This window comes from Bubalus bubalis, chromosome X (assembly GCF_019923935.1).
Source record: "Bubalus bubalis isolate 160015118507 breed Murrah chromosome X, NDDB_SH_1, whole genome shotgun sequence".
NCBI lineage: Eukaryota > Metazoa > Chordata > Mammalia > Artiodactyla > Bovidae > Bubalus > Bubalus bubalis.
Genome location: NC_059181.1, coordinates 68534801 through 68545235, shown reverse-complemented (window position 1 = coordinate 68545235; position 10435 = coordinate 68534801). Strand labels below are relative to the sequence as shown.

The 10435-nt window shown below is 37.7% G+C and overlaps 1 protein-coding gene across 1 annotated transcript; it reads left to right on the top strand.

The window, feature by feature from the left end:
- Window positions 1–581: 581 nt before the first annotated feature.
- On the top strand, window positions 582–9004 carry TAF9B (TATA-box binding protein associated factor 9b). The gene is made up of 7 exons (XM_006051529.4): window positions 582–731; window positions 1571–1652; window positions 2275–2411; window positions 2487–2621; window positions 4404–4479; window positions 6570–6680; window positions 8004–9004. Exons 1-7 carry the CDS (start codon window positions 681–683, stop codon window positions 8165–8167), a joined length of 756 nt encoding a protein of 251 aa, XP_006051591.1. The 5' UTR covers window positions 582–680; the 3' UTR covers window positions 8168–9004.
- Window positions 9005–10435: the final 1431 nt, after the last annotated feature.

Sequence of the window (10435 nt, the reverse complement as noted above, 5' to 3'; positions counted from 1 at the left end):
TGGGGGACACGTGCACCCATGGCTGATTGATGTCGATGTATGGCAAAAACCACCACAATGTTGTAATTAGCCTCCAATTAAATTAATTTTTTAAATAAAAATAAATAAATGACAGGGCTTTGAGTGTGAGAACAGCTGACCAAATGCCTGCTGGGTGGAGAGCAGGCTAGGCTAGAGTTGCCAGATTTAGCAAATAAAAATAGGGGACGCTAAAAATGTGTTCGTCGTTCATTCAAATTTAACTGGGTTTTCTGCGTTTGACCAGGCAGCCCTACCACAGAGGCAGGTGGAGGCAGGGCGTCTGCAGACATTTCAGGGAGACTTAAGGGGCCAGGGTGGCGGCAGGGGAGGTAAGGAGGGGCCCCAGAAAAGTCAAGGGTGGCCATATTGTGCACTTTTCCGGGGAACAGCTCTGGGAAGGCGAACTTATCGGCTCGTCCAAGCGTTGGGCAAGGGCTCTTCGGGGAAGGCTTCCGCGTCTCTTCAAGCCTCCTGCGCCGTGGATTCCCTGCAAGCCCGGCCGCCCTCAGCCTCCGCGGGAGGGGAGGAGGCGAGGGAACGTCCGCCCGCGGAGCAAGGGCCAGCGCGGTAACCCCGCCTTCCGCGATCGCAGGGGAGGGGCCTGAGCGAGGAGCCCTAGAGCAGCCTTCTCTCCCCCGGATGACGAGCTGCAGGATAACATGGAGTCGGGGAAGATGGCGCCTCCCAAGAACGCTCCGAGAGATGCCTTGGTGAGTGCGAAGGATGCGTGGTGGGGTGAGAGGCTCCTCGCGGCCATATCCGGGGTCCGAGAGGTGGGCCCGTGCGGAGAACCTGGTGATGGGCTTGCAGGCCGAGTTCAGTCCTGCCAGGGACGCCAGGAGTAGTAGACTGGCGTGCCCTGGACCCCGGGGCTCTCTCCCGCCACCCTGGCGGCCCGGCTGGAGGGAGGCTGGAGCCCTCCGAATGCGCAGGCCGGCCGCCCAGCTTTATCTCCTGGACCTTGGGCCCCGGCCGCCTAGCCGTCCCTCCCCGTCTGCGAATCCGGACTCGTACGTCCAGGGTTTTGATGCTAAGTTTCCCCGGTAGCCACATCTGAAAATGACAACCAGCTGTAGCCACCCCTACCTAGGGAAGGAAAGCCAACCTGGGACTTTTTCTTCTCTTTGCCCCCGCCCCCACCCCCACCAAAAAAAAAAAGTTTTCAGCAAAGAGGACTCCGAGGGCATTTGGAGTGGTCTTTGTGGGGCTTCACAGGTGGCGCTAGTGGTAAAGAACCCTCTTGCCAATGCATGAGACGTAAGAGACTGGAGTTAAGAGATCACTGGAGGAGGGTATGGCAAACCACTCCCGTATTCTTGCCAGAAGAATCCCACGGACCGAGGAGCCTGGCGGGCTACAGTCCATGGGGTCGCAAAGACAGAAGCGACTTAACGTGCATGCATGACACTTGCTTGAGAGGAAAAGGACGAGTACAAGTTTGGAACCCAGAGAAGGGGAACCTTGTATCACAAATGTAATTATTACCTTCGGTCCAGTCTTGATTTCTATACCTCGATTAAGCATCTGACATTTTTATTTGAATCCACAGGTGATGGCACAGATTCTGAAGGATATGGGAATTACGGAGTACGAACCAAGGGTTATAAATCAAATGTTGGAATTTGCTTTCCGTAAGTTAACATCAAAAATTTGTCTAACTTTTGAATTTGAAAAATCGTTCATTGTAAGAACATTTTCAACAAAATTACTTTTAACAGTTAACGTCATGTCATTATATACACTTATCCAAACCCACAGAATGTCGAGTTCCAAGAGAGAACCATAATATAAACTATCAATTAAGAGTCGGACATGACTTGGCTACTAAACAACAGACAAGTGATTATGATAGGTCAGTGTAGGTCTATCAGTTGTAACAGACGTGCCACTCTGCAGGGAACACTGATAACAGGGGATGCTATGCTGCATGTATAGCTGCAGGGAGTATATGGGAAATCTCTATATTATCCTAAATTTTGCTGTGACCCTAAAACTACTCAACAAAAATTAAGTTTTAAAGTATGTGAAAAAAATGTCATAAAATTCAGAAAGCAATAAAAAGGAGCTCAGGCTAGGGAACAGTATTTATATTGTGATCATCTGTTTAAAGTTGATTGTATAGATAGGACAATTAGACATTAAAACCAAAATTCATAAACTTTCTGGAAATTAGTGAAACTTTTTATTAAGAAAAGTGGCCATAAATATTAAGCTATTTTCATATGTTTAAAAAATAATGTTTTGTTGTTAAAGGATACGTGACTTCAATTCTGGATGATGCAAAAATTTATTCAAGCCATGCTAAGAAACCTAATGTTGATGCAGATGATGTGAGACTGGCAATCCAGTGTCGGGCTGACCAATCTTTTACCTCCCCTCCCCCAAGAGATGTGAGCAAACTTTTATTTGAAGTTAATTTTACTTATAGTTTTTAATTGTTGTTCTAATAAGCATTTTTTTTTTAGTTCTTACTGGATATTGCAAGGCAGAAAAATCAAACCCCTTTACCGCTGATTAAGCCATATGCAGGACCCAGACTGCCACCTGACAGATACTGCTTGACAGCTCCAAACTATAGGCTAAAGTCCTTAATTAAAAAGGTAAGAATTTTTAGTCATTTTAGTTTTTTAAAAGGGTAAGATGTGTTAGGGGAATTTGTAGAGATCAAATTCCTGTAAATAGTGCAGGAAATTAAAGGCTAAGATAAGCTAAATACTAAATTTATAATCTAGAGTGAGGGAGCTGCTGAAAACCATTATTAAAGATGGAACCATGTTTTAAATTTTTTTTAAAGTAAAATGAGTTTTCTAAAGTGTAAGATGTAAGCATATACTCTGTTCAGTTTTAAAGCCAAAACTTCATGCTTACTTAAATGTTAACAATTTCCTTATGTTTCTGGACAAGGAAACATTCACCTGCTGTGAATTTTCCTGACAAAATGAAATATTGCTTCATTATCCATCACCAAACTCTTTGTGCCACTCCTCAATACGTGGGAAAACTTGCCTAGAGATAGAGGTATGTTAGGCTTTTGTTAGATGCATGTTGATTTAGCTTCATGGGCATAATAGACACCTTCTTATACCCAGAGATTAAAGTGCCATATATAGCACTTTATAAGGTATATAATAGAAAATATTATAGAAAATAATATAATAGAAAATAAAATACTATATAAGGTAATTAATAAAAAAACTTGGGTCATCACTGGGATGACCCAGAGGGATGGGTGGGAGGGGCGTTCAGGATGGGGAACACATGTACACCCATGGCTGACTCATGTGAATGTATGGTAAAAACCACTACAATATTGTAAAGTAATTAGCCTCCAATTAAAATAAATAAATTTATATTAAAAATAATAAAAATAAAAGCCTGTATTATATAAATGTCATAACGCTTAAGTTTTAAAAGGCAAACAGGAAAATTAAATATTTGGTACATAATAAATAAATAAATAAATAAAATTTTTTTAAACAAGAAAACTTGGGCCTTTAATTCTGCAGTTTATTTAAATGTTCAACTTCACAAATTCTTGTAGCTAAAATTCAGTGCCAAATGCTGTGTGAAGAGTTTTACATGGATTATTCAATTCTCACAAGAATTCTATGAAATAAGTATTGTTATCCCCATTTGACAGATAAGAAAACTGAGGCACAAACAGATTAAATAACTTGCCCAGGGTCACTCAGTGATAAAGCCTGGATTCAAACTCAAGCAGGTAGGCTCCAGAGCCTACATTCTTTACGACTATACTATCCTGAATTTTTAGCATCTAAACTACTGAACTTGTAAACATTTTTGAAGTTACTTTGTGCTTATTCCCAGGTCTCATAACTCCCAATCTTTACACTACACTGTAACAGAGTAAATGATAAACCATCAGGCATTGGACTTGCTTTCTAAAATATGACCTAAGGCTTTCCCACCACTGAGAAAGTTCTCCCCACATTGGGCTACATTTGTACCTCTGAAATTCCACCATAAGGAGTTTCTTTCTTTTTGGGTTAAGATATTAACTAGTTAAGATTCAAAAATCATAAGGAAGTTAGCTGTTATACCCAAATAAGACTCTACTTCAAACTTTAAAACTATATAGGATTATATATTTTATATATATATATATTCATATCCATGTTGATATAGATATGTATTGTTTCTTTTACTTGTGTTTATATGTGAGTGTGTGTGTGTGGGGGGGGTGTGTATGTATTTGTGAAACCCCTAGTTTAAATGTTGCATTAGAACACTGAACAAAAAGGCATTCTTGCCATCAGTTATCCATTGATAATTCACATCAAAAATCCTAATTTCATTTCCTGGTAAGTTTAGGTGTCAAGTCTGAACAACATTAAAACTAATTTGTGTTTTAAATCCCCTAGGGACCTAACCAAGGACGACTGGTTCCACGGTTAAGTGTTGGAGCTGTTAGTAGCAGACCTACCACTCCTAGCATAGGTAAGTGAGAGAGAGAAAAATGGCTTTTCTGGCTGGTAAAGAAGTGCCCCAGCACTTGATTTTGAACTATAATCCAAGTCAAAAATGGAGTCAGAAATTCCCATATGTGTTGCCATTAATACATTTACTCATCCTCTAATATAGCTGTAAACATATATTTTATCAGATTTCAAAAGGAGACAGCCACGAGGACTATCTGATCCCAAATGAGAATAGAATTGGAAGTTACTCAACATTATTGTATGTACTAAGTGTGGTACCAAAAACAAAAGTTTAAGCTGTGTTCTATCTGGCTTTTATACAAATGAAGTTGCCAAACTCACTCATGGCAGTAGCCTACCTATTATCAGAAATTAAATTTCTGAGTAAATTGGGAAGAGATGCAATCAAAAGAAGTTTAAAATACACAAAGCTCAGTCATGTCCGACTCTTTGCAACCCCATGGACTATAAAGTCCATAAAATTCTCCAGGCCAGAATACTGGAGTGGGTAGCCTTTCCCTTCTCCAAGGGATCTTCCCAACCCAGGGATCAAACCCAGGTCTCCCACATTACAGTCTGATTCTTTACCAGCTGAGCCACAAGGGAAGCCCTAAGAATATCAAGGAAAATCATTTTTAATGTAACCTTTTCAAAAGTAGTACTATTATTCTGTATTGGTCAGTGAGCACCCCTTCAAACTGTCAGTTTTAACAGGTCTCCATCATTCTTTGAGCATTTCTTGCTTTCTGGCACAAGATGTTCCAAGCTCATCTTATATTTTCTTTACCCCAGTCCCAGAATCATCCTTTCTCCAAAGAACCTTCATTCCTTTTAGTATATAATGGTATTTAGAAACCATAATGTCATTGTTCTTTAGATAATAAGAAACACATAAATAATGGATCTAGATTTCCTGGATTTTTGTTCTATATTCCTGCTGGATTTCTTTCATAGTCAGTCTTTTCAGAAAAAAAAAATCCCCTTCTCTTTGACCAGTAGTGATTTCTTGGTTTTTATTGCTTATAACTTGAATCCTATAGATGTTGTATAGCTCTAGAGTAAGCAGCATTTGATTTTTGAGATGTGTAGACAGTCTTTCATATTTTCAAGGTGTGAATTCACATTTTGGCATTTAAAACCAGCCTGGTACAGTATTAATTGTACACTTCTAATTATATGCATGTCCTTTATAGGCAGGAGTTTGCATATATAATTTCTGTAACTTTTTGATCATATACTGTTTATATGTTGGTTCATATTACTTTTTATGAACTTTTTAAAAACTCTAGGCTGTGGTAATCAGTTACATGTGTTGGCAAGTTAACCAGTTTTAGTTATCAGTTGTGATTTTTATTCCTGGACATTTATTGTACATGTTTTAGAGATTTTATAATCTATAACGGACAAAGAAACATTCACCTGCTGTGAATTTTCCTGACAAAGTGAAATACTGCTTCATTATCCATCACCAAACTCTTTGTGCCACTCCTCAATACATGGGAAAACTTGCCTAGAGATGGAGGCATGTTAGGCTTTTGTTAGATGCATGTTGATTTAGCTTCATGGGCATAATAGACACCTTCTTATACCCAACAAATGACAGAGATTAAAGTGCCATATAAGGTAATTAATAGAAAACTTGGGCCTTTAATTCTGCAGTTTATTTAAATGTTCAACTTCACAAATTCTTGTAGCTAAAATTCAGTGCCAAATGCTGTGTGAAGAGTTTTACATGGATTATTCAATTCTCACAAGAATCCTATGAAATAAGTATTGTTATCCCCATTTGACAGATAAGAAAACTGAGGCACAAACAGATTAAATAACTTGCCCAGGGTCACTCAGTGATAAAGCCTGGATTCAAACTGAAGCAAGTAGGCTCCAGAGCCTACATTCTTTACCACTATACTATCCTGAATTTTTAGCATCTAAACTACTGAACTTGTAAACATTTTTGAAGTTACTTTGTGCTTATTTCCAATGATTTTTTTTCACCTTTCATTAACTCCATGTGTTTTGAAGGTAATTTCTATTAAGCTAAAGGAAAGCAGAAATTGAACCTATATAATAAGTCATCTAACTAACATGATCTGTTAATTACAACTGTAGCAACCCCACAAACAGCATCTGTCCCAAACAAAGTGGCACCTCCAGTGTCAGTGACAAGCCAGAGATTCACGGTGCAGATTCCACCTTCTCAGTCCACACCTGTCAAACCAGGTAACATGATGGGTGGGGCATGGGGGGTTGAAAGTTGTTCTTTTAAATTTTCCTGAATTTTAAAATTTGTGAGTGATTGTCATTATTGAACAGTTTGTATTCCCATAGCAATAATTGAATTGTTTTACTATCATAACAGGTAAATTAGGGTTCATCAGAGGTCTATAACCCCATTAAAATTGTATGAAATTTTATATGTGTAACATTTTTGGGGGGGGAGGGAGAGATTTCAACATGATCCTCAGATTCTCAAACAACATAGTGTTAAATCTCAAGAAAATAATACAACTTAGTGTATATCAAATGAAAACTGTATGTTTATTCAATTCATGGAAGTACAGATAGGAAGTTTGAATATAAGTAGAATTCTAACATAGTTTATTCTTGAATAAGTTTAGATTTCACATCTTCTGAAACTAACCATGTACAATAAGCTACTTATATAAAATATTGGTCTGTAAGGGAAGGATGATTCCTGACCTTGAACATATGCCTTTAGTATGTTGCATGATGAATCCAGTCTACTGCTTCCTATGACTAAGTACTAATTGAAATTTTAGGTAAATTAAAAAAAAAAACCCTAACAGAACTTGTTTAACCTTATAGTATATATTAAGTACTTTGAAACATTAAAAAATGTAGTTTAACTCTTAATGCAGTATATCACCTCAGTTTCTTCTATGATAGTTTTACTTCATGCTTTTAAAATTATTATTAGAATTACATTCAGCTTTGTGGAATACTTGTTACTCTTTAAAGCATTATACCTTGTGTACTCTGTTGCTCTGTCTCATTTTTTAATTGAACATTAAGGGAATGTAGCATTTTAATCATAATTCTGCCAATGTCTTTATCTAGAGGCCTGTTGCCATGTTTATCTTTTATGAAATTTTTGTCACCAAGAAAAGCAGGATTACATTTTTTCCTTCCAGATTGAGTTGGTATAGTATATTCTTGGTTATCAAAATACTCATAGCTTTTGGATGCTGAAATAGTAAATATTCATGATATATGAAGAAACATATACATAACTATAGTATCTTAATTATATAAAAGTGGATACTTAATTTTGTAAATACACAAACGAGACCTAGGACACAAACAGTAAACTGCTTGTGATTATGGATGACTTTGGTTTTTTGTGTCTTGTGTTTTTTGATTTTCTTTTATGTATGTTAACTTTTAAGGAATGTTATTTTTAAAACCTTTTAAAAAAAAGAAATTATTATGAGAATTACATTCAGCTTTGTTGAATACTTTTTACTGTATGTTTCTGATTCTATGTAGTTCATAGTTTGGGTGTGTTTTCTCCTCTGTTTACAGTTCCTGCAACAACTGCAGTTCAAAATGTTCTGCTTAATCCTTCAATGATTGGGCCCAAAAATATTCTTATTACCACCAACATGGTTTCATCACAGAACACAGCCAATGAATCAAACCCACTGAAGAGAAAACATGAAGATGATGATGACAATGATACTATGTAAGAAATACAGTGTAGTCTCTATGCATTTCAAAATTGTAGTTGGTTCTGAATCCATATACCGAACTAGAACATTCTTGATCTCAAGTTTTATCTTAGAAAACTTAAATGTAGCTGCAGTATTTTTCACATTAGTTTAAACTGTTAGATTTCTTAAGGGTACCAATGTTTTTTCACTAGGCTTAAAGTATAAAAAGCTAAGTGCTTGTTTTTTAATGGTTTCATTAATGTTGACTCCTGCTACAGTAATTCTATTTTTGGAAACAGCTTTCTGCAATGTATCTGATGTAGCACTTAAGTGTCAGTTTCTAAGCCTGATCAATGGACTAATCTTTAACAGCCTAATTTCTAATCTATATTTAAATACTTCTTTTGAAGATAAAATAGTCGCTTCTGTGTCACCAGCTTTTTTGACCAAATCTCTTAATTAAGCAAACATTTTTTGGAGGGGATGGATTTAGAGGGATTCTGAATTCATTTTGAATATATTTAAACTGTAACCTCCCACCTCCTCAGCCCCATTTCTACATCCTATTCGTTTTCTGCACTACCTCCTCTCCACAGGCTTAGGTTTCTCCCTATTGCTCTTAAATTTAAAAGGCTAAAACTGGACCGTTAGCAATATAATTCCTGATAATATAGTTGTGTCATTTTTAAAACCTGCTTCACATGCCTAATGGTCTGTGGTTTACTTTAACTGGAAGGTTTACATTTGCTGTTTTTCTCTCCATATCAGAGCAGTTGTTTTATCCCTTGCCTTTTATGCCCGTTGAGCATTCCTCTGCTTTTGACAGGTAGTTTCTGGGTCAGTTAATGCAGTTTCAACCTTATATTCCAAGTTGATAACTCCACCGTATTTCACATTTCAAAATTTAACACAGAAGATGGTATAGTTTAAAATCTGCCTTGATAAGTATATTTACACTGGACCTAGGCAAAACCACTGAAGAGCAAGTGTTTTCTTCCTTTTTACCACCCGCATATATGTTTTGATCACTACTGCTTGAACCCTACTATTGGTATCAGTTCAGTTCAGTCGCTCAGTCGTGTCCGACTCTTTGCGACCCCATGAATTGCAGCACGCCAGGCCTCCCTGTCCATCACCAACTCCCAGAGTTCACTCAAACTCAACGTCCATCGAGTCGGTGATGCCATCCAGCCATCTCATCCTCTGTCGTCCCCTTCTCCTCCTGCCCCCAATCCCTCCCAGCATCAGAATCTTTTCCAATGAGTCAACTCTTCACATGAGGTGGCCAAAGTACTGGAGTTTCAGCTTTAGCATCATTCCTTCCAAAGAACACCCAGGACCGATCTCCTTTAGAATGGACTGGTTGGATCTCCTTGCAGTCCAAGGGACTCTCAAGAGTCTTCTCCAACACTACAGTTCAAAAGCATCAATTCTTCGGCACTCAGCCTTCTTCACAGTCCAACTCTCACATCCATACATGACCACTGGAAAAACCATAGCCTTGACTAGATGGACCTTTGTTGGCAAAGTAATGTCTCTGCTTTTCAATATGCTATCTAGGTTGGTCATAACTTTCCTTCCAAGGAGTAAGTGTCTTTTAATTTCATGGCTGCAGTCACCATCTGCTGTGATTTTGGAGCCCCAAAAAATAAAGTCTGACACTGTTTCCACTGTTTCCCCATCTATTTCCCATGAAGTGATGGGACCAGATGCCATGATCTTAGTTTTCTGAATGTTGTGTATAATGCAGATCAATTTTCAGCTTGTCGCTGAGAATGTCACACATAAGATGGGATCACACCTGAAAGTTTTCTAATGGTTTTCCTTCCTATAGGCCAAAGCAAACAAATTAATGTGATGTGACTTGCATTTAGGTGTACTCTGTATAGGTTTCCCAATAATATTGCTAAACACCTTTCCCTATTTTCCATTTGTACACATCTAAACACCTTATTGGGAAAAACTACAAAGCTTTCAAAAACATAAACAGGCTTGTGTTCTTTTTGTTAAGTAAGTTGACATATTCAACATAGGAATACTTTTGTAAAACTTCTACAATAAGTTTTCGTATCACAATTTAGAACTTATAGCCAAAGATCCTCAAAACTTAAGATGCAGGTTAAGTTTCATCTTAGGATGGTGCTTGATACATCAAAGAAAAATAGTCCAATAACATGGAAGAAATGTCTCATCAAAACTGTGATTCAGTATTTTTGGATAATAAAAGGTGATATCAAACTTACAAAAATAGATCTGATCATCATAGGAGAAATGTTCATTATGTAGCGTAGGATGTCATTACTT